This window comes from Vespa velutina, chromosome 2 (assembly GCF_912470025.1).
Source record: "Vespa velutina chromosome 2, iVesVel2.1, whole genome shotgun sequence".
NCBI classification, from domain to species: Eukaryota; Metazoa; Arthropoda; class Insecta; order Hymenoptera; family Vespidae; genus Vespa; species Vespa velutina.
This window is the reverse complement of record NC_062189.1, coordinates 18,689,019-18,713,399: the sequence shown is the minus strand read 5'-3', so window position 1 is coordinate 18,713,399 and position 24,381 is coordinate 18,689,019. Positions and strand designations below refer to the sequence as shown.

General features: G+C 31.9%; 1 protein-coding gene across 3 annotated transcripts in view; it reads left to right on the top strand.

Annotated features, from left to right (window-relative positions):
• Positions 1-24,381, top strand: part of LOC124946651 (diacylglycerol kinase 1) — an 86,958-nt gene that overhangs the window by 16,254 nt on the left and 46,323 nt on the right. For all 3 annotated transcript variants that reach the window (XM_047487650.1, XM_047487648.1, XM_047487649.1), the window contains exon 2: positions 23,840-23,974. In XM_047487650.1, the coding sequence (XP_047343606.1) occupies positions 23,911-23,974 (64 nt within the window). In that variant the 5' untranslated portion in view covers positions 23,840-23,910. The remainder of the gene's footprint in view (positions 1-23,839; positions 23,975-24,381) is intronic.

Sequence of the window (24,381 nt, the reverse complement as noted above, 5' to 3'; positions counted from 1 at the left end):
TTTTTACCTTCTTCGTCGATTGTCACTATTTATGTTTTCTTCGTCATTTTTGCGCTCGACACTTTCTTTTCCCGCACACATTCACACGTACACGAATTCACATACACTTTCTTTCTCTCTTTCTCTCTCATTTTCATAGATTTTACTCAGACTCTTTTGGAGAGCTCGAGTATCGGCCGTCAACAGCAGGTCTTTCGAATAACGCGTACATTTAAAGAAAAATATTCTCGCTTCTTTTCCTTCTCCTCCTCTTCTCTATTTCTCTCTCTCTCTTTATTTTTTTTCTTTCTTTCCTCCTTTTTCATTTGTTTATTTTATTTTTATTTTTATTTTTAATTTTTTTTTTTTTTGGTAAAACTTCGAAAATTACAATTTTCAAGAGAGTATCTTTACTTGTCGTGAACATACGTTGGAGAGAATCTTTATCAATGTATGTATACATATATATATATATATATATATATATATATGTATGTATGTATGTTCAATGACATATGATTCCTTGCTTCTCCTTTGAGTATTTGATGGATACAGGGAAGGAGGGATGATTATATTGTCCTCGAGAAAGGTCAAATTATAAGCATATCGAATATCACGGATTCTATGTTAGTCGATAGATATTGAGACGATTGATCACTATTGGATCTCCGATCTAGGATCTACAAGGAAAAAATGCGTTTTTGATTAAGATTCATCAAAAATTTTAATCGAAATATGTATTAATTTATAACTTAAAAAAAGAAAAATAATTCAATTGCCTTATTGAAAATAAATAAAATCAATGTATTCCTATTAAAATTTGTTATGATCAATTAATCTTGAAAGATAATTTGACGATTAAGATTGCCATCTAAATATATTGGATATTGAAATTTTTTCCAAAGAGAAAAAAAAGGAAAAGAAAAAGAAAAAGAAAAAGAAAAAGAAAAAGAAAATTATAATACACAATTTAAATTTATCATACACATATAGATGTTTATTTGTAAACTTAAATTGAGTATTTCAATTCAATTATTTAATCAAGTTAATCTCACAACTTTAACTGTTTCTTCATCCTTCAACTTTTCTCCCGTGAAGTGAAAAATATCGTTATATCCATAACAACAACGAAAAATAACTAAATAAATAAATAATAATAATAATAAGTATAACGATAACAATAACAATAACAATAACAATAATAATAATGGAAATGGAGGAATCGAATTCGCGTATGGTCGATCGAGTTTGATCGGTGAGTAACATTTGTCGATCCGAGGACCGAATAGTGCGGATGACTGTTCCATTATATACGAGTCGAGCAAGAGAGAAAGAGAGAGAGAGAGATGGAGGGGGTTAAGGAAACGGTTGTTGCCAAGTGATTGGTCGAAAAGTCCTAGCGAAGAGAATTAGAACGCAAGAGGAGGAAGAGATGAAGGATAAGAAGGGTCCTTAAAGGAAGCTACGTTATGTGTGACCGAATGATTGATTTCCTCGTAGAAAATGAACGTATAGCTCACCTTTATAATATATTCCGATTGGATTAAGTAGCGAGCTCTACTAAGTAGTTTACTCACTCCGATGATCTAATTTTTCTTTGATAAATCATTTCAAGACCGAGAACAATTTAATCGGAACATTACAATATAATTTGATAGGGTAATAGAAAGAGTGGGAGGGAGAAGTTTAGAAGTGAGAGAGATGATTGAAAGGTATTTTGCAAGAGCATAAAAGAGAGAGAGAGAGGGAGAGAGAGAGAGAGAGAGAGAGAGAGAGAGAGAGAGAATAATTCGTCTGCTTTCAAAGGAGTTAGTTCTTCTCCGAATTAGAATGAACGAGAGAGATGGAGCGAAAGAGAACGAGAGAGAAAGAGAAAGAGAGAGAGAGAGAAATGAAGATGGAGTGGGTGGATTTAACGAGATCTTAGTATCGTGGAACGAGACTTCCATGGGGATTTAGATACCATATAACTGGCTAGCGTTCCCTTAATAACATAGTCTTTCTCTCTCTTTCTCTTTTCTTCCCTCTCACGTTAAATATCTTTTGACGTTACCATCTATTTCGATCATTCAGACTTCTCTCTCTCTCTCTCTCTCTCTCTCTCTCTCTCTCTCTCTCTCTCTCTCTCTTTCTTACTATTTCATTATTTCACGAGATTTTAAATCGATTTTCTTTTTTTAATACCATCCGCCTACACACTCTCTCTCTCTCTCTCTCTCTCTCTCTCTCTCTCTCTCTCTCTCTCTCTCTCTTTGTCTGTCTGTCTATCTATCTATCTATATATATATATACATACGCCATATCATCGACTTTGATTCGAGGCAATTCTTTCTCATACTACTAGCCAAACTTTCGACTTATTTATAGGACGATTATACGAACGATCTTATCCTTTCTTTCTTCTTTTTCTTTTCTTTTCTTTTCTTTTCTTCTTCTTCTTCTTTTTTTCTTGTTCTTCTTGTTCTTCTTCTTCTTCTTCTTCTTCATCTTCTTTTCTCTTCTTCTCGTATTTGAAATTTTCGGTCGAACTTTTGTACGAATCGAGGGAGGATCGCAATCGAGATAGGATCTTTGGTATGCGAAACAAATCGTCGGTGTTGAAAATGACGCTGATCATGTTCACTTTTCTGTTTCAAAAGGTATACCTCTGAGTTCTTAGAAAGAAGTTTTATCGAACTTAGATGGACGAAACTTTCTCACGAAAGGATCATTATCAAAATCGTGTAAACCATGAGTAATTTTAAGGGGATACAAAAAAGGAAAAAAGAAAAGAAAAGAAAAGATAAGAAAAGAAAAGAAAAGAAAAGAAAAGAGGAAAACAAGTTGACATTGCTCTATCGAAAATTTATTAATGACATTTAAAATTTACGAAAGATTTTTCCTTTAGAATAGCAGCAATGCACCGATGATCGAAAAAAGCAATCGATTATCTTTAATAACAAAGAAAGAGAGAGAGAGAGAGAGAGAGAGAGAGAGAGAGAGAGAGAGAGAGAAAAAAGAAAAAAGAAAAGAAAAGAGAAAAAGGAAAATTCAAGTTTAATCGGCCAATCATAATCTCGTATCGTGTGTTCACAGTATATACATATACATATATGTATACGCATGCTTACGCTTATACGTATACAAGTATATGTACACATACGTATGTACATTACGTAACCACCTGACGCTTTTCGCGTAAATGGCTCCAAACGGATCGTGTACGGTACACGTAAGTGTAATCAAATTAGAGTGCCTTTAGTGCTGTGTGTTCCTGCAGGTAGGTACGTAGGTAGGCAATGTTGACCGTTTGTCGTGTTTCTCTCCAGAGAGAGAGAGAGAGAGAGGGAGAGAGAGAGAGAGAGAGGGAGGGAGGGATGGGGAGGGGGAGAGGGAGAGGGAGAGAGAAAGAACATCCACCTACGTATTCGAAAGCAACTCACTGGAGTATAAGGGGAAAAAAAAGAAGCAGAAAAACAAAAAAGAAAGAGTAAAAAAAAAAGTACTCGGACTCATTCTCGCTTAAACTGGCACCAAAAGAAATTGTTTATTGTCTCCAGTGGATGATGGACTAAAAAAAAAAAGAAAAAAAAAAAAAAATAAAAAATAAAAAGAAAAGGAAAAGCAAGGAAAAATCAAGAGAAACAAAGGTGTACATTGAAAGAAAAAGAAAATGTAAATACTACAAAGAATAACTGTCTCTATCTCTCTCTCTCTCTCTTTTTCTTTTTCTTTCTTTATTCTCTTTTTTCATTTCGAAGGGAAATAAGAAAAGATTGGATGAATCCTGGCGCCGGTAACTAACAAAAAAAAAAAAAAAAGGAAAAAAAAGAAAAAAAATATCTTCGTCGTGTTTCTTCAATGGCCAGTCTTTTTATCTTTTTTTTTTTTTTTAACTCTTTCTCTCTCTCTCTCTCTCTCTCTCTTTTTATCTTTCTCTTTACTTTTTTCTTTCTTTCATTTATTTCTTCCCTCGAATATTTTCTTTTTATTTTTCTTTCTCTACAATTCGAGCCACACGCATATCGTCTTCGTGTCTAGAATTTGTCGTTTCGCTTAACGAGTGTCGTCTCTGAAGTCATTTTACAAAGACTGACTTGAAACGAGCCAAGTCTTTCCGTCTAATAAGCAAAATTTTCACATGAATGCGATAAGTTCTCATTGTTCTCGTCGAATGTTCCTTTTTGATAATATCCGGCGATTTATCAAACTCGAATTTAAACGAGGAGAATCTTTATGAGGGAGAAAATGAAAGAGAAAGAGAATGATTAAAAATGAAACGAGATAACGTTTCAATTTGTTTATTTATTTATATTTTATATTTCTCTCTCTCTCTCTCTCTCTCTCTCTCTCTCTATCCCTTTCTCCGTTTAAACGTTTCTATTAGTTTCGTTAGATCTGCAAATGCAAGAAATTCCTATGTGACATTAAAAATCAATTCAAACGACTCTTTTCACCCTCCATTCTCCCCTTCCCTCTCTCTACCATGACTTTTGTAGGTTAATTTTTTTTTTTATCTTTCTTTTTTCTTTCTTTTTTCTTTCTTCCCCCCCCCTCTCTCTCTCTTTCTTTTTGCAAACAGTTTTGTCCAAATAGTTTACAAGCCTAGGCATTTTCTTTATCCTAGGAACGTTTGGCCAGCCTAGAAAGTTTTTGATCCAACCCGTATTAGTTTCATCAAGGATGCACAAACCAGCTTTCCACAAAGCTATAAATTTCACACATGTGTATACGGATACATACGTAAGCGTATGTATTTAAGGTTATCTATGTATGCTCTAGGAAGTATATATATATATATATATATATATATATATATATATATATGTACATATATACACGTAGTTACCTATGTTACACGATACAGTTAAAGATCATCGTTTCCAAAGCTAGCGCAACACTAAAAGATTTACCTTCGCATACGCCTTGCAATTTAATCTGGCTGAAATTTATGCGGTCTGTATAATTTTGCGTAGGCTCAACATGTACTCTCTACGTATCATCAAAAATGTATAAATGTTAGAACGGAACATAAATCCGTTGGATCGTGTTAACAATGATTTCGATGTTCTCACTCTCATCGTTTGATTTAACACACGTTACTTTCTTTATTTTTCTTTTGGAAAAGAGATAGATAGATAGATAGAGAGAGAGAGAGAGAGAGAGAGAGAGAAAGAGAAAGAGAGAGAGAGAGAGAAATTTTCTAATTTCGTTAAATATTATTTATTATGACGTTAAATAATGTTGTTCGTTCATTATATTTATATTGTCCACCTCTTATATAAATTATTTATGGATACGATCGAAATATCCACTCTTTGTTTTTTGCCTCTTTTTATATATATATATATATATGTGTGTGTGTGTGTGCGCGCGCCTGATGCAAGCATGCAAAAAAAAAAAAAGAAGAAAACACATTCTCCATTAGATCGACCAACATCAGATTATTCTTTAATTAACTCCTCTCTTACATTTTTATAACTATATATATTTATAGACAAAATCGAACTTTGATATAGTTCCTTTTCTTCTCTCTTTTTTTTTTTTTTCTCTTTTTCTTTCTTTTTTCTAGCTGATGCAAACATAATGGAAAAAGAAAAAGGAAAAAGAAAAAAAAAAAAAAGAAGATACATTTTCGATTAGGGTCAAATGCTTCTAGATGACTGAATATCCTCGCTTTGTAAATAACTTCTCTTATGCAAGGCAGTGCTCTTTGTCAGGGCGCGAATTAACTTCCGATTCGATTTTCAGCTCGGTTTGATTTTTTCCGCTTAGAGATATACAACACACACACTCACACATACACAGATATATATATATATATATATATATATATATATATATATATATAGAACGAAATAAATTAGTTTCGCGTCCAATTTATTTTTCGAGATAGAACTTATGTATTTAAAAGAAACGATCTAATCGATATGATTTGAAATTATGCATTATCATATTAAACTTACAATTAGGGAAAAAGAAAGTCTATTGATCTTACGAATCATAAACGATGGAAAAATTGCGAACTTCTTCCCAATCGGATATCGAGATGGAGAAAGAGGAAGATAAAGAGAAAGAGTAGGAGGAGAAGGAGAAGGAGGAGGAGGAGGAGGAGGAGGAGGAGGAGGAGGAGGAGGAGGAGGAATGTTCCGATAAATCCATTTCTCTCAGAGAAAACTTTGAGTTTCTTGATAGGAATTTCTAACTATTCGTAACTTTTTAAAAATTGGTTTTGTCAACTTCAATACACCTGTTCTGTTATAAGAATTCTTTTCGTTGGAGTTCGATTTATCGTATCTTTTAAATAAAATAATTGTCCATTGTATTTTTTTCTTTTTCTTCTTTCTTTCTTTCTTTCTTTCTTTCTGTTTTTCTTTTTTTTTTTTTTTTATATCTTCACTAGCGATGTTTTAATTAGACGCGAATGATGAAGTAATCGTTAATTCGTGACACAAAGAACATATGTGCATACGTATATCATTCAAGCATGTATAATAGAGACATCGATTTGCATACTGTCTCGATATCAATAATTTATATATATATATATATATATATATATATATATATATATATATTATATAAGTATCAAGTATTGTCAACTATCATACATCATTTCTGTTCGTTCTATTATGAGAATAATTCGAGATACGACATGGGAGTTCGATTTATCATATCTTTTAAATAAACAATGGTCCGATTGTAATTTCTTTTTGTTCGTTTTTTTTTTCTTTCTTTCCCTCTCTCTCTCTTTTCTTTTTTTTTTCTTTTTTTTCTTTTTTTTTAAGATACACCAAGTATTTTCTTTATATTCAGTTACGATTTTTAATTATGCAGAGGAATTGAACTAATCGTTAATTCGTGACTCGTGAAACATACGTATGTATGTATGTACGTATGTATTTATGTATGTATATCATCCATAAAGGCATCTATAATCGAGGTATGTATAATCGAAGCATCGATGCACGAATTGTCTCTGTATCAGTAATTTACCTTATGTACCAAGTACCGTTACTCCTATATTTCGATGCGAACGACTTCAAAAGCGTACCGATCTATGCAAGTAGAGGTTGATAGGAATTGAGGTAGTAGACAAACGTAGAGAGAGAGAGATAGAGAGAGATATATATAAACTGTGTTTGTATGTGTGCGTATGTGTGTGTGTGTGTGTGCGCGCGTGTGTGTGAGTGTGGGAGAGAGAGAGAGAGAGGAAGAGAGACGACGTAGAAACGTTCCATCCGTACGAGATTCTCGTGCTATTCGTCGAACTCCTAATTGGACCGAGATAATTGGAGTCCTGCCTTCTGTAGAAGCCAGTAAACATAGAAGGTTAGAGAAAGAGAGAGAGAGAGAGAGAGAGAGAAATCTACGTTAGTGCTTTCGAGATGGTTCCAAACATGTAACATGGTGGCAGTTAACATAATCAGTAAGCCGTAACACGAAATTAACGCTGCGTTCCTGATTTTAGCTGATAAACAGGAGAGACATTATTTGACATTGCGAATCGATATAAATCAATAATTATTATTTTATATCACGCAATATTCGATAAATGAAAAATTAGTATGTATATTTGTTATCGTAATTATCGTTCAGTTCGAAGTATTTTTTTTTTTTTTTTTTTTTTTTTTGAGAGGAGGGAAATTAATTTTTCTTCCTTTTTCTTTTCATTTTTTTCTTCTTTTTTTTTTCTTTTTTTTTTTTCACTAAGTTAGAAAGAAAATAAAAATAAAAAAAAATGAATGAAATGAAAAGAAAAATAAAAATAAAAAAAAATGAATAGAAGAAGAAGATTTATACGGTGGTACGTAATAAAATTTCATTTATCGCATCGATCAATCGTAAATATTTTTTCTTTCTTTCTTTCTTTCTTTCTTTCTTTCTTTCTTTCTTTCTTCCTTTTTCTTTTTTTTTTTTTTTTTTTTTGAGGTAGCGGGGAGATATTTACATTGGTAAAGTTGTTAAAAAGATAGAACGTAAAAAGTAGTAACGATAGTAGTAATTGGTTTGAAAATTGAAAAGAAAGAAAGAAAAAAAAAAAAAAGAAAAGGAAAGGAAAGAGAGGAATTGCTAAAAGGATATCCTTAAAACTTATGTATAAAAATTCGATTTTGGTGGTAGACAATTATAGACGCGTATTTTTATGTCTCTCGTAAGAATTCGTTTAACCTTTCAACGTGAAATAAATACGTTGTAATTTTGATCGTATTTCATGGTGATAAACCGATTAGAATTCAACTCGTGAAAGCGCTCTCTAACATCGTCGTCGTCTTCATCGTTGTCATCGTCGTCGTCGTCGTCATTGTCGTCGTCGTCTGTGATATAATAAAAGCCTTTTGTGTATTACGGCCTCACTACTTATTCTTGTTCTACTCTCTCGTCTGAATAAACTCGTCTTCTTACTACTACTTCCACTTCCTTCAAGAAAATACACATTAGAAACTTATCGATATATTATTTCTAACTTATGCAAAATTTTTCTTCTTCATACATATTTATTTATTTATTTATTTATTCATTTATTCATTCATTCATTCATTCATTCATTCATTCATTCATTCATTCTTTGATTTATTCTTTTTGTATATATATAAATTTTCTTCTCCTTTCTTCTTCTTTTTTTTTCTTTTTTTTTTTTTTTTTTTTTTTTTTTTTTTCTATGAAATTATTATACGATCTCGATGGATTTACACTTGTTATAATTTATGATTATAACATATATGTATATATATATCTCGTAAAACAAAAGTGTTATAAACAAGAATGTACGCGATACGAATTCGTTGACATATTTTTAACTATTCTTTTATAATAATAATAATAATAATAATAATAATAATAATAATAATAATAATTATTATTATTATTATTATTTTCATTATACTTTATTTTTTTTTTCCTTTTTTCACGAAATTATGTGATGATTTGGACAAACGATACTCGTTATAATTTATAATGGTCATACGTCTCTCTTGAAAAAAATGATAAAAATAAAAAGAAGAGAAATGTCGCGGGCCAACAATATTCGTCGCTCGTTCCGACGAACTTGTCTGTCACTCGATATTTTATTCGACATTTGAATTATTCCAATACGCCTTCGTCGTCACACACTCCATCCGTAGCCGTTCGAGTTTTACTTGATATTCCAAACCTATTCCTCGTTCTCTTTTTCATGTCTTTTTTCTGGATTTTTCTTTTTCTCTTTTTTTCTTTATTTCTTCCTTTTTTTACTTTTTTTTCTTTTTTCTTTTTTTTTCATGGTCGCGTGCCTATCGGAAATGCAAAAACGTCGATGTTCACTATCTCTTTCTCTCTCTCTCTCTCTCTCTCTCTCTCTCTCTCTTTTCACTGCACATATACGAGAATGCATTCGTAGCACTACATGGTAACATTAGATTCTCCATTTTATCGTACAACACCAATTTTATTCTCGAATTGGTTAGATAGTATACATATATTGATCTCTATTCTGACACCTACTTTAACTTTCTCTCTTTCTCTCTCTCTCTCTCTCTCTCTCTCTCTGTCTCTCTCTCTCTCTCTATTTCTATTTCTATCTCTATTCTTTCCTCTTTATTTTTTATTTTATTTCTTTTTTCTTTTTTTCTTTTTTTTTCTTTTCCTTTCTTTTCTTTCCTTCATTCCCACTCTTGTGACAGCGGTAAATGACAACCGAAATACATTCGATCTAACGAAATCTCAGTTTAAATCGGACCTTTTGACGTTTGATATTTTAGCGAGCAAGTAACCTTTGATCTCCACAATTTCACGTTCACGAGTGCTCTTAAAATGTAAAGTATTTCAAAGTTTTTCGAGGGTTAAAACATTTTCATTCGCTCGTAATACTCCCTCGGACGTACGTTTTGATCTTGGAGATTTTGATTTTAATCGAATCAGCAGATTTTTAAGCAGCCTTATAAAAAACTTCCTCGCTCGTAACTACGTTCCTCGTTTCTTCTTTTTTTCTTTTTCTTTCTTTCTTCTTTTTTTTTTTTCCTTTCTTTTCTATTCTTCATTTCCCTTTCTTCCTCTTCTTCTTCCTCTTCTTCTTCTTTCTATTTCTTTCTCGGTTTTCAAAAAAAGAAAAAAAAAAAAAAAGTAAAAAGGAAAGAGAAAAAAATATCGTCACTCCCTAACTACGACAAAGTTTCTCCCTTTTGGAGAAAATATTACAGCTATTATTTATATGATCATATTTTCTATTCTATTTGACATAGTTTCAAAAGAGGTAGAATAAAATGTACGACAATAAACTACTTCGCTCGTAACCGTACACGTTTACATTTTCTTACATCGCTTTCTAAGATTTCCACTTTTCGTTTTCAGGGAAACAGAACTGTGAGAAATTGCATTTGAACTTATTTTAAGTCTTTCTCTCTCTCTCTCTCTCTCTCTCTCTCTCTCTCTCAGTCTCTCTCTTTCTTACTCACTCTCTAATTCTTCTTCTTTCGTCGAAACTCGAAAAGGAATAACTTCAGGAGGAATTCGAGAAGTTTGCTTTGTCGTATAGAAAAATGTCTAAGATGAAATTTGTTCAATATTGAGAAGAAGGGGGGAGGGGGGAATCGTTTGTCCATTTGAAAAGAATGGTAAAGTCTTTTAGTACACACACACACACACACACACACACACACACACACACAATGATTTACGACGTTCGTAATATAATTATACTTTTTCAATTGTTCTTTCTTCAAAAGATAATCAAAAATTAAATAGCTTTAAAAAAAAAAAAAAAAAAAAAGAAAAAAAAAAGAAAAAGAAATAAAGAGAAGAGAAAAAAGTGAAAAAAGGAGTAATTCTTTATGTTTGTTTTAACACCTTTATGTCGAGAATACAGTCAGCTAATAATTATGCGTTTTTACAAGATCGACGTTTTGAATGCCCAAGGCGTACATACTAGCGATTTTTTTTCTATCACCTAACTCGCCCAGAGTTCTCTCTCTCTCTCTCTCTCTCTCCCTCTTTCTCTCTCTCTCTGTATTTTTCTCATTCATGGGGACGAATAAATTCTGCTAGTCGTTATATATTCACCCCGTTGGCCCAACCCTCCGTTTTTAATTAAATGCTCATCCCGTACTTTCTCACACACTTTCTCTCTCTCTCTCTTCCTCTCTCTCTCTCTTTTTATTTCTTCTTTCTCCACACCTTTTTCCATCTATTTATCTCTATCTTTTTCTCTTTACACCCACGCACACACACCTTCCCACGCACGCACAAAGAGAGAAAGAGAGAGAGAGAGAGAGAGAGAGAGAGAGAGAGAGAGAGAGAGAGAGAGAGAAAGGCAGAGAGTAAAGTTAGTATTATCGGATAACACCGAATGATACGATAAATTATTTATTTTCTCGTTTTCTTTTTTTCCTTTTTCATTTTTTCTTTCTTGTTATTTCTCTCTCTTTTTTTTTCGTCTTCCTTTAACGCACAGTCTCATTTGAAAATTCAACTTTTCGTTCGTTTCGTCAATCAGATTTTCTCTGAGAATGATCCCTTCGAATTTACTAGGGATGATTTTTTTCTTTTCAAAAACTACCCGTTCAATTGGGAATACCGTCACGAGAACGGACAGTATGCTAGGTCGATCGAAGAAAAAGAGGGATATCTAACCAAACGACTTGTAATAGAGTTTCCTGATCGAGGAAAACTTTAATTTCTCTCTTGGAAGATAACGCAAACGTGTATACTTCCGACGTTTCATTTCAGCTTTCACATTTAAATGGAGATGATGTAAGAGCTGCAACTCGTAGAATCTTTTATTTTCTCTCTCTCTCTCTCTCTCTCTCTCTCTCTTTTTCCTATTTCTCTTCCTTGCATTTCTTCATTCTGCTAAGTTCTTCTTTTCTTTTTTTAATTTATTTTTATTTACTTTCTTTTTCTTTTTTTATTTTATGAGTCTTTCATAAATAATACTTTCTCCTTTCTTTTTATTTTTTCTTTTCTTTTTTCCTTTGTCTTGATTCTATTCAAGGAACTTATTCGACAATTATCAAAGGAGATTTTATTTATTAGTTCTCGAGAAAAAAAAAATATAAATTAATGTTGCACACGTGTAATATATACATAAATCGTAAATATAAGTAATAAATAAATAAATTATATATGCTTATATATTTTTATATATATATAAACACATACATGAATTATATAATAATAATAATAATACTTATAATAATAATAATAATAATAATAATAATAATAATAATAATAATAATAATATTAATAGAAAAAAAAAACAATTTGTTCGTAAGAAATTAGTATATTCGGCATTAAACGATTTTATTTATAGAGAAAGGTGCGATGTCCATTTTGTCGTCATGGATTAGCTCGTACGCTCGACGAACCAATCGATGACAATACGGCTTTGTTTTATTCGCATCCCCAGTTAGTTCTCCTGCGTAGTTCATTATGAAGCGTGTCGGGGGGAGGAGAGTTTGGGTAGATGGAGATAGAAGGAAAGGGAGGATGAGGCCCTCGGGGAAGGGGGAAGAGGGGAAAGGGTGAGAGATAACGAAGCAAGCCATTCTCTCGTACGTATTACATACAACCTATAATGCTATTATTTAAACGAAAACCGCAATAACGAACCGCATCGTTTATGTCATCGATCATCCCCAATTCGGATTCGATTACGTACGATAATATCGATAATCGAATAACGAAAAGGGGAATATGAGTGAAAGAGAGGAGGATGGAGAGGGTGAAGGCAAAAAAATATTTATATAAAAAATTATTTTCAATTCGAACGATTATTATTCGAATTTCGATAGTATCCGGTCGATTATTTCGTTTCGTTTGCTTTTGTGGGAGGAAACTTTTTTTTCACTATTTCTCTCTCTCTTTTTTTTTCTTTTTTTTCTTTTTAATCGTAGAAACAGGTATATATATATATATATATATATATATATATATATTTGTATAAAGAGAACGAGCGAACGAGCGAGAGAGTAAGAGAGAAATATCAACGTGAATTTCGTTGAATTGGAGAAAAATTTTGCACCAGCGGGAGGATATTTCTCGGAAAGAATCGCACGTGGAAAACCTTATTATTTTTATGAATCCTGCAATAAATTCACTTTAAAACGTCGGACTGATGCTATTACTTCGCCGTAGTTATTCTCGTTATCGTTATTACGGTGCATCGTTGCGTCGGTGCGAACGATTATCTTCGCTTCGGGAATATTAAACGTGGAATCCGTGTGGAATACTCTCTCCCTCTCTCTCTTTCTCTCTCTATCTCTCTCTTTATCTCTCTCTCTCTGTCTCTCTCTCTCTCTCTCTCTCTCTCTCTCTTTCTCTTTGTCTCTCTCTGTCTCTGTCTGTCTTGAATGACTCTTCGTTAACGATTAACAGAAAATGTCTAGAAGGTATAATTAGTTTTAACAGGATGGATCATACCAAAGGGGAAAACTTTAACCTGGGTTAGGAGATTTAACGTTGGAACTAGGCAAACCCTCGACGACTGGCTGCTGCTGGTTGGTAACCTTAATCGAGATCACGTATAATCCGAAAGAAGATTAATGTCCTACAACGTAACTAGGCACCATCCGGTTTCAGGTTATGCCTAATATTTTCCTCTAATAAAACTTCTTAACGAGTTAAGAAGTAACCGATTTCACGAGTTGATATATATATATATATATATAGAACGAGCGAGAGAGAAAAAGAGAGAGAGAGAGAGAGAGAGAGAGAGAGTGCTCTCAACAAAGATTTTATAATAAAAATAACCAATTGATTGGATTCATTTGAAGAGAATCGATCGACCGAGGGAGATTAAACGGAACAAGGAAGAAAAAAAAAAAAAAGAAAAAGAAGAAAATAAAGGAAAATGATCTATGTATTACTTCGAATGTATTGTGTGTTCTAGGAAAAAAGATACGAAAGAAATACTTCGAATTTTGATTTAGATCAAAATAAGTTTGTTTAAGTGGACACCCTATACATAAATACACATACATATATATATATATATATATATATATATATATATATATACATATTTAAGGAGCAGAACGAACACACATGGCATTTACGATATCTACTTCAATTTCATATATCCTTCAACGAACTCTCATCCACACTCTTCTACTCACGACAAATCGTTCGAATTTTTCAATATCCGCTTATTTTCCGAACCATCCGTAATATAAGCCCGTATATCGCACATATGTCCCTCTGTCTCTCTCTCTCTTTCTCTCTTTCTGTGTCTGTCTGTATGTATTTGCATCAACGGATACCGTAATACCCAAGAGACGAGGATAGATAACGCGCAAATTTCCGATTATGGTTCATAACTTTGGTTCTCTCTGTGTGTTATCGATCGATCGATCGATCGATCTATCGATTTCGAATTCTATTTCCAATTCCGGATAATATGCTAGCGATCGAATTGAAATTAATTTGCACGTCACGTTTGCGCGATACGTAATCGAGCTTACCCATCAATGAGACAATGCCGATCAGAAATATATACCATATCTATTCCGATGGTTTTATAGACGCGATTACCAATTTATCGTCGATATGTATTAGATCGATCATCAAGGTCAAATTTTCTCTCTCTCTCTCTCTCTCTCTCTGTCTATCTATCTGTCTTTTCTTTTCTTTTCTTTTCTTTTCTTTTCTTTTTTCTCCCCCACCTTTTTTTTTAATTCTCTTCCTTGATCTTCCTCTTCCTCGTATTTTTAGTGGATATAATCAAATATGAATTTACATTCGATATGTGGGAGAGAGGGAAGAAGAGGATTATGGCAACAGGAGGAGGAGTAGGAGGAGGAGTGGTGAGAGGAGGCTAGGTAGATTTTAATCTCGAATCGAATTTGCATTATAGTTCGTTTCTTTTTTCTTTTTTCTTCTTTTTTTTTTCTTTTCTTTTTTTTCTTTTTTTTAAGATTTACGTAACACACCGATCTATAATCTCGTATATAACATCGTACTATTTTTAATTCATGATCTTTTTTATTTTCTTTTTTATTTTTTATTTATTTTTTTTTTTTTTTTTTTTTTTTTTTACTTTTTTCAATTTGACCGACGTCGTGATTCTCGATGACTCTTCGAAAATCCTTCTTCCCGTATCGTAACGTAACAGAAGGAAAAAAGATTATGAAATAAATGGTCAAGGATTAATAGTTTTCTTATCTCTTATTGGTTTCTTATAAAGAACGAAGCAACGAAAACAATTCCAAACTGTTACGCTATTATTTAGAGTTGTTTTTCCTGTAACGTCATCATCGAAATATCACTTTTTTTTTTTTTTATATTGGATTATATCTCATTGAGAGATTCATTACTCTTCGTTCCTTCATTTCCTTCTCTGTTTTTTGTTCAAACTACTCAACGAGCTCGCTCGAGAACTTTATACCAATCCAACTAATTACGATCATTGAAATCGTTATTTACTTAATAGAGCGAGCAAGAGAGAATAAGAGAATAAGAGAGAGAGAGAGAGAGAGAGAGAGAGAGTAAGAGTAAGAGTAAGAACGTAACTTATCATCATTTAGGAACTTACCCAACTACAAAAACGATGAATTGTATAAAGGTTTATGATGATAAACCGTTTTTCGGGATCGACAAAAAGTTTCTCTCGAAATCGATGGTTGAATTGTCAAAGTACTTAAATGCATGCATGCATGCATGCATGTATGAATGCACAAGCGTATCTTGGGTTAATGTTCGTTTTTCGTTAAAATTTATTTTACGTCTTTGTTGGAGAACGAAAAGGAAGGATTTTCTTTTTATTTTTTCTTCTCTCTTTTCTTTTCTTTTTCTTCTTTTTTTTTTCTTTCTCTTTTTTTTCTTCTTTTTTTTTTCTTTTCTCTCTCTCTCTCTCTCTCTCTCTCTCTCTTTTTAATACCTCCCTCATTGTATTCCATTTCACTTTTCTCGTAATGAAGCGTGATTAATTATAATCATCTCCCTTACTAGTAGTGCATTATAATGTCTCAGGCTTGGTGTACGTATTACGTGACGTTCATGTCTGCTAACCAACGTCTCTCTCTCTCTCTCTCTCTCTCTCTCTCTCTTTCCCTCTCTCTCTCCCTCCCTCTTTCTCTCTCTCCCTCTCTATCTATCTATCTCTATCTCTATCTCGGCATATACCAACCGTTGTATTACAGTTAATCGAGCTAATTGTAGTTAATTAACGACCTTTAATAACCACAAGGAAGACGACATGGTTGCATTGTACGTTTAACAAAAGCCCCTTGCTGTAGTTCTCGTAAATACTCGAAATCTATGACGACAGTGAGATTAAGAGATAGTATAACGCACAAACGACAGAGTAGTAGTACGAGTCAATGATTAAGTCACATATCCTTTTCGTTCACAAAGAGAGAGGGAGAGAGAGAGAGAGAGAGAGAGGGAGAGAGAGAGAGAGAGAAAGATATATATATATATATATATATATATATAAATGAAAAAAAAGGAAGATAAAAGAAAAACAAACAGATAGGAATATTATGAATTTATTTTTAACTCGTTGACTCTTTCTTCTTCCTTTCTTTCTTTCTTTTTCTTTTTTTCAAAAGCTTCCAAGTAGTATAGGTCGATGATTAAGTCAAGGATCTTTTTGTACATCAAAAAAAAAAAAAAAAAAAAAAGCATATGTATATATAAAATATGTGTATAAATGAGTGGTATGAATTTATTATCTCTTTTTCTTTTTCTTTTTTCTTTTTTCTTTTTTCTCTTAAAAAGCTTCTCTACTTTTCATTTACGATTCACTTTTTTTCTTTTTTTCTTTTTTTTTTTATTACACTTTGCGCTCTCCTCTTATTGTTGGAAAAAAATTTTTTCTTTATTAAAATGTTCCTTTTTTCTCCTCTCTCTCTCTCTCTCTCTCTCTCTCTCTCTCTCTCTCTCTCTCTCTCTCTCTCACTGTCTCTCTCTATCTATCTTTCTCTTTCTTTCTCTCTCGCTTGGTCTTTCGCTTCTTCTCATCCTCTCGTTTCCATCGTTCTTTCCTATAAACGTAGCTTTATCAAGCTAATCGGCCATTTCCAGTTGGCGACTCCACCGAAGGAGGCAGATCAATTTCTGTGTTCTATTCTCGTATAAACGACGATAGGCCGACGCGCGTATTCGCTTCCATAGCCCATCCTTGGAACGAGTAGCGATCGATAAAAGAGAACTTTTCGCAATATATTCGCAGCTCGTAAATCTATATTAACTTATACCTATTTACATACATAAATACATATATACATACACACATACGTACGTATATATGTATATTTATTTATTTATTCATTTATCTTATGTATCTACATATGTATAACTTGTATGATTTTATACGAGCAAGATCATCGTCATCGTCATTCCAACGTTTCCTTATTTCCCTGAAAGAACAGATTTATGTATCACTGAATACTGTCGAAATCATGATTGGACGATAGAATTTTACTCGGTCGACTTTGTTTTTCTTTCGTTGAAACGACTCGGCTACTTCACATTGACGTAATTTACGTGCGGTGATCCTGCGCTTTCATATCTTCTATAAATCTGAATTTAACTCGAGATAAAATGTTACGTGAAAAGGAGAAAATCTCTGTCGTTTAAATTATGTTTTGTTATTGTTGTTGTTGTTATTGTCGTTGTTATTACTTTTATTTTTATTATTATTATTATTATTATTATTATTATTTCGAGTATGTATTTCGAATTTTTTATAAAGTAAATATTCAATGATTTTTTTTTTCTTTTTTCTTTTTATAAAGAAATTCATTAACACAAATTGTTTCGTTCGATTATCAAAATGTGAAATTAATCTCCCATTCGAGGATAAAATGAAAGATGAAAGGGAGAAAATCTGTCTTTTTTCTTTCATTATTTTCTCAATTTTCTGTTTAAGTAAAAGAGAAAGGAAAACTTATTACCGTTGTTAATTTCCACAGAAATTAATTAACAAAAATTATTTCATCCTCCGCGAACGCGAATTTAACTCCTATTTCAGTATAATATGAAAGAGAGAAAATATCTATTGTCGGAATTGTTCTTTTATTATTTCGAGTATTCTAAATTTCTTCTTCTTCTTCTTTTTTCTTTCCTTTTTCATTTTCTTTTTTATATATGAAAAAGATATTCGTAATTTCTTTAGAAAATAATTAACAGAGAATTATTTCGACCATCTTTCACGCATGTGAATTTAATTCGTACCTCGAAGATAAATTGTATGTATCTTTTAAACAATCTCTTTTGATACGTTTAATCTTTTAAATAAAAAAAGTAAAAAATAAAAAAGATAATAGAAAACAAAATATTAAGCAACACTGTTAATTACCTTAAAAAATTAATAAACGAAAATTTGCTTCGAATTGAACAAAAAAAAAAAAAAAAGAAAAAGACAAAAAATAAGAAGAAGAAGAAGAAAAATTCGATACAATTCATCGAAAATAAATTTGTATATTAATTTTCTTTTCTTTTTTTTTTAATCTTTTTATTTAAAGAAAGATAAAAATTAGAAAGTAGGCCGTCCGAATAAATAGCTGGTGGGATGCGGGTTCTATCGATATTTCGCGGAAGTGAAATCTCGTTTTCACGTGTATCTTCGTCGTCGTTTACGAAGTGTGATCTATGAGGCTGCGGGTATAACTGATGATGCTGTATATTTCATTTTGGTCGTACGTCGCGTTGATAATAAATTCGCCTAACTACCTTCCGTCGGCGGTTTTGCAGACCGCCTTGTAAACGAGAAACCTTCGTGGTAATGTGAAACTCGTTGCGCTTAACGACGTCCCTATGGATTACAAAAGTTTAGCATCTACATAGATACAAATATATATGTGAAGAAAGAGACAGAGAGAGAAAGAAAAATTTTTAATTTTATATATATATATATATATATATATATATATATATATATGTATGTATATTTATTATAATGTTATACGCGTACACGCTACATTATTTTTCTTTTATATAATATAATATTATAGAATTACGTATATTATATGTATGATATATATTTACGTATATGTAGGTGTATATTTATATATATATGTGTATAAAAAGGATATGTATAAAAAGGAGAGAGAGAGAGAGAGAGAGAGAGAAGGGGAAAGAAAAAATAATGAAACGTTTTAATAAATTTTCGCACGCATATTTTTCGCTCGAATTAGTTTGGATACTTTGTAAACACGTTTGTTACACATTTGGAAAGTTGCTTGTAGCAGAGTTAATGAAGTCTCGTGAAATATGAAAAATTTCAAGCGTATAGTTACTTTCTCTTTCTCTCTTTCTCTCTCTCTCTCTCTCTCTCTCTTTCTCTCTCTTTTATTTATTGTTCGATATATAATGTCATTATTATTAATAATTTTGTGAATTTAGCGGTTAGAAGATTTGCGCTTAATAGTTTTCATTCTTAGAGTAAAAAAAACAAAAAAAAAAAAAAAAAAAAAAAAAGAAAAGAAAAAAAACAAAGGGAGTCTGAGAAAGGAGAGAGATTCGAGACTATTTCGAATTTAATTAAAGGACCGCATTTATGAAGCACGCGCATTGCGATCACATTGAGAGATTACTTATTCGTTAATAATGTACATACATACATCTGCTTATGCGCGTTGATTAAATTCACTCAAATGAGTCCCGTATATATTGTATAAAGCTCTTTAGACGATTTCATATTCCATTTAAAAACACATATACATATATATATATATATGTTTATATTAAAGAGACTCTTACATTGATTAATGCAAAGAAAGAAATTAACGTCGAAATAATGATGTTGATGAAAAGTTTGATTATTTGTTAGGGTTAGGAATCCTTGGAAAAAATTCGATAAATATAGCGTGGGCCAAAAGTTTTTAGACGATTTAAAAAAAAAAGAAAAAAGAAAAAAGAAAAAAAAAATCAATCCTTTCCCAACATCTTTTTAGGTCTGAGATTTGTTTTCTTTCTTTTTCCTCAATCGAGTTCTAATTTAGTTTTGCGAGTTGAAAAAAAAAAAAAGAAGAAGAAGAATCAACTTAAAAAGTCTTTAGAAAATACGGCGAATTGACTTTTTTGTTTTGTTGTTTTCTTTTCTAAATTTATTCAGAAATTATTTTCGATTCGTTCACGAATGCATCTAATGAACAAATATTTGAAAGGCAAAAAAGAGAGTGCAAATTCGTTGGGATATCTTTTGAGCTTTTGATTTTTGTCCCAAAATCGACGTTATTTCTATCAGCAATACTGCAAATTTTCCGCCTATCGTAACTTGATCATAGGATTATGTAATATTCGACAACCGAGGGAAACTCACGTCGTCACTCTCTCTCTCTCTCTCTCTCTCTCTCTCTCTCTCTCATCTCGTCATGTGTACATATGTATATTCGCTAAATCTGGAATATCGCAGCGTGGACGTCCATTAGGATTAAAACGATAACGGTTCGGCGATTAAGCGACGAATTTGAGAAATTACGTGGCCGATGCGTTAGCCAGTTTCTGCTGATTGTAAGCGCATTAGAATTTCTACAATGCTAAGTCCTCCATTACGGTGTGACTAATTGGAAGTTGATTGCTCGGAAATTTCTAATCTCCGTTGATTTGCAAAGATTTTTTACTTCTTTCTATTATCTCTTTTTCTTTTTTTCTTTTTCCATTTCGATTCTTCTTTTTTTTTTTTTTTCTTCTTCTCTTCTCCTCTCTTCCTTCCTTTCGTTATCACGAGTTCGTTATTTATTCTTCTCTCTCCCTCTCTGTTTTTTCTTTTTCTCTTTTTTCGTAGAAATATCAGTAAATTGTCCGATAAATAAATTCAATTATTTTACACACGATTCCACATAACCGATATAGGTACATATAATAAATTTCTGGTTCATTGAAATTTTTTGAAATATTTATTGATTTAATGGAATTTATTTAGAGAAATCACAGGCTCACTGTTTATTTTTTTTTTCTTTTTCTTTTTTTTTTTTTTCGAATATTAGTCAAATTTTTCAATATATAAAATTTAATCATTTTCTTTTTCTTTCCTTTCCTTTATTTTTCTACACTGTTTTTCTCTTTCATTTCAATATTTCTCTCTCTCTCTCTCTCTCTCTCTCTCTGTCTTTCCCTCTCTCTCTTTCTACATTGGTAATTCTCTTAGTTATTATTCTCTTGTTATACTTTTTCTTTTTCTTTCGTTTTTTCTTGTACTTTTTCCTTTTTCTTTTCTTTTATTCTTTTATTCTTTGATCGATCCCACATAATAGATATTTTTATCGTATACTGTCAATTCTTTTTTCTCATCTTTCTAAAGAAAAACGAGCTAACAGAATGGTACTATACGGTACTGTAGCAACGCATTCGTTCGGAAATCGTGCCGGTGAACTTTGACAAAATGGATGCGCTCAATAAATTTTACAAAATATTCCAGAGTACTCTCGTTTCTCATTCCGCCTGTCACTTCGCTTTAATGTAAAATCGATGCATACGTTTCGAGATAATCGCATCGATTCTAAGCAATATGAACTCTCGTCATTTCAAAAAAAGAATATGTCGATACGATTTATGATCGTTTTTTTTTCTGTTTCCTTTTTATTTGTCTTTTTTTAATCTTTAAATTTACAAGACCTCTCTCTTTGATATGGTTCACTAATATATATATATATACATATACACAATAATTATACCAGTTAATATATTCTCTACTAATAGAATCTACTTAGTATTCTCTCGTCCTATGAACGAATTGTAGTGGACGGTAGGATATTAGAGGTATTATTACTCTCATAGATAATGGGAATGGCTTCAAACTTGTTTGGTACTGAACATGTAAACTTAATGCAATCTTGCTTTGACTAAATTGCGACGTTCCCGATTTAATATTTATCTTATATATTTTCCATGCTCTTTATTAAATCCATTGTATTAATTTTATTATCATGTATACGCCATTAGATGAGTAAAAATGAATGTATGTGGTTTTGTCGTCGATGAGAAAGAGAGAGAGAGAGAGAGAGAGAGAGAGAGAGAGAGAGAGAGAGAAGGAAAGAAAGTAAAAAGAAGAAGAAAAAGGGAAAAGAAAAGAAATTCATACAAATGTATTACCAACCAAATAACGTGTTAGCTTAACCTTATGATGGAAGAAATAAGAAACGAGGTCATAGATGAATCTAGAATCCTAAGGTAGATAAGAAATTGGTAACAGCACATTTTTCTTTTTCTTCTTCTTTTCTCATTTCTTTTTCTTCTGTGTTTTTTTTTTCTTCTTTTCTTTATCTTTTTTCTTTTCTGAAGTGCATAGCGTGTTGTTACTCGCGTTGTGTTATTATACTAACGAGAAAGTTGCGCGCGCTATCTTGACAGTTTTATTTTTCTTACCCTCCTTCATTCTCGTAGATGATGATTATTATTATTATTATTATGATGATGATGATGATGATGATCGCGTGAATTTAAAAAGAATTTTTTGAAAAACGATCTTCGCTGACGCGCGCTTTACTTTTGTAATTCTTCCTATGTGAATACGTTTTTGTAAAAAAGAGAGAAAGAGAGAAAGAGAGAAAGAGAGAGAGAGAGAGAGAGAAAATCAAGCTTCGTTTATGGTCTTCTCATCCCTTTTCCCGAAGCCGTTCAATTTCGGTCGTCCGTGCGTGAAATAAAATCGATGTGCACGATCCAAGTCCATCTTATCGATGTGTATCCTTCTGCAATTTCGATTCCGAACTCTTGCTGAAATAGATATCAATGTTATATGATGATGTCACGTAAAAAAAAGAAAAAAAAAAAAAAAAGAAAAGAAAAAACAAAGGAGAAAGAAAGAAAAATAAAATAAAATAAAATGAAAGAAAAAAAAAACAAATTACAAAATGAATAACTACAACAGAGGGGTGGGGGAGAGAGAGAGAGAGAGAGAGAGAGAGAGAGAGAGAGAGAGAGAGAGGGAGAGAGGGCTAGCATATGGTACGAAAATTGGGCCAATCGTTATTTGCAATTACGATCGATTTATATCGATTTCGATGCGTAACGATCGAAGTTTCGTTTCATTATTATTTTATTTTATATATTTTTTTTTTCTTTTTTTTTTTTTAATTGATTAGTAAAGTTTCATTGATTTTAACAAGAATCATCGTATTATTTAAATCAAAACGTTTATCCTCTTTTAACGATTTAACGATTGAAGCTTTTCAAATTTTATCTCTTTTGTCGATCTATGATTTTTGTTCGTAAATGCAAAAAGAATTTGTTTGGGAATGTTTTTTTCTTCTTTTTCTTTTTCTTTTCCATATGATCCCTTTCGGCGAGCGTTTCTTGGTTTTTTTTTTTTTTTTTTTTTTTTTTTTCTTTTTTTTAATCAATGCGAGAATAAAGATAATCGTAGGATTTATGAGAATATTTTTCGTCAACGTTTCTTCGAGGATAGAATAAAGTCGATCGGTTTAACCTGTGACAGAAAGAAAATTTAATCATTTTCTTTCTAACAGAAAGAAATACCTGTAAAAACGATTTAAACGTGACCGGGATACTATTGGAAACAATTGCTGTGCTTTTATTTATTTATTTATTTATTTTTTTTTTTTCTTTCTTTTTTTTTGCCTTTCCACGATAAGGAATTTTTTTTCTACTTAACTCGTCGACTCCCACGTTGACTCAACTGTTCGTTTGGTTCCAACTATTACTATGTCTACTACTACTAGTACGTCTACTACTATTACTATGTCTACTACTACATTTACTAGGTCTACTAAAAGACTACTACTACTACTATTACTTTCTTTACCTTATTTCAAAAGATCTCCTTTCTTTTTTTCCTACGAAGAGATGATATCGATCTGCTTCTATTATATCAGCGCGATCTTTTCCTTTCTTTTCTTTTCTTTTCTTTTCGTTTCTTTTCTTTTCTTTTCTTTCCATTCATTTCTTCTTTCCCCGTTCACAAATAAATTCCCCTTAGAAATGAAATCTCTTTATCACTTAGGTGATGAATCTCAAAGGCGATCACCGTTCGGGCGTTCGTCCCAAGGTACATCGAGGACAAGATTACTAAGGATGGCCTTTCACTGGGATAAACTCTCGCCCGCGGAATTTCAACAGCTCCAGGATTTGGCAGCTTGTGAGTACAAATTCAATGAATCAAAGGGAAAGAAAAAAAAAAAAAAAAAATAAAAAAAAAGAATAAGAATAAGAATATAAAACAAATACGATCGTCGAACGCGCACATATTGTATCTCGATGTTTTTTAGATCGCTCGTATTTATCTCATTGTGGAAAAAAGAAGAAGAAAAAAAAATTCTCGAGAAAAATTTAAACGCGAATAAAATATCAAAAAGAAGAGAGAGAGAGAGAGAGAGAAAGAGGGAGAGGGAGAGGGGAAAAGAACGATTTAATTTTTTTTTTTTTTACGAGAAATAAAATTATGAGATTTTATAAACTTTATAAATTTTATCAGTAAAAAAAATTAAAAAAAAAAAAAAAAAAAAAAGAAAAAAAGAGGCGGCGGCTATAGCGGTGATGATAGGG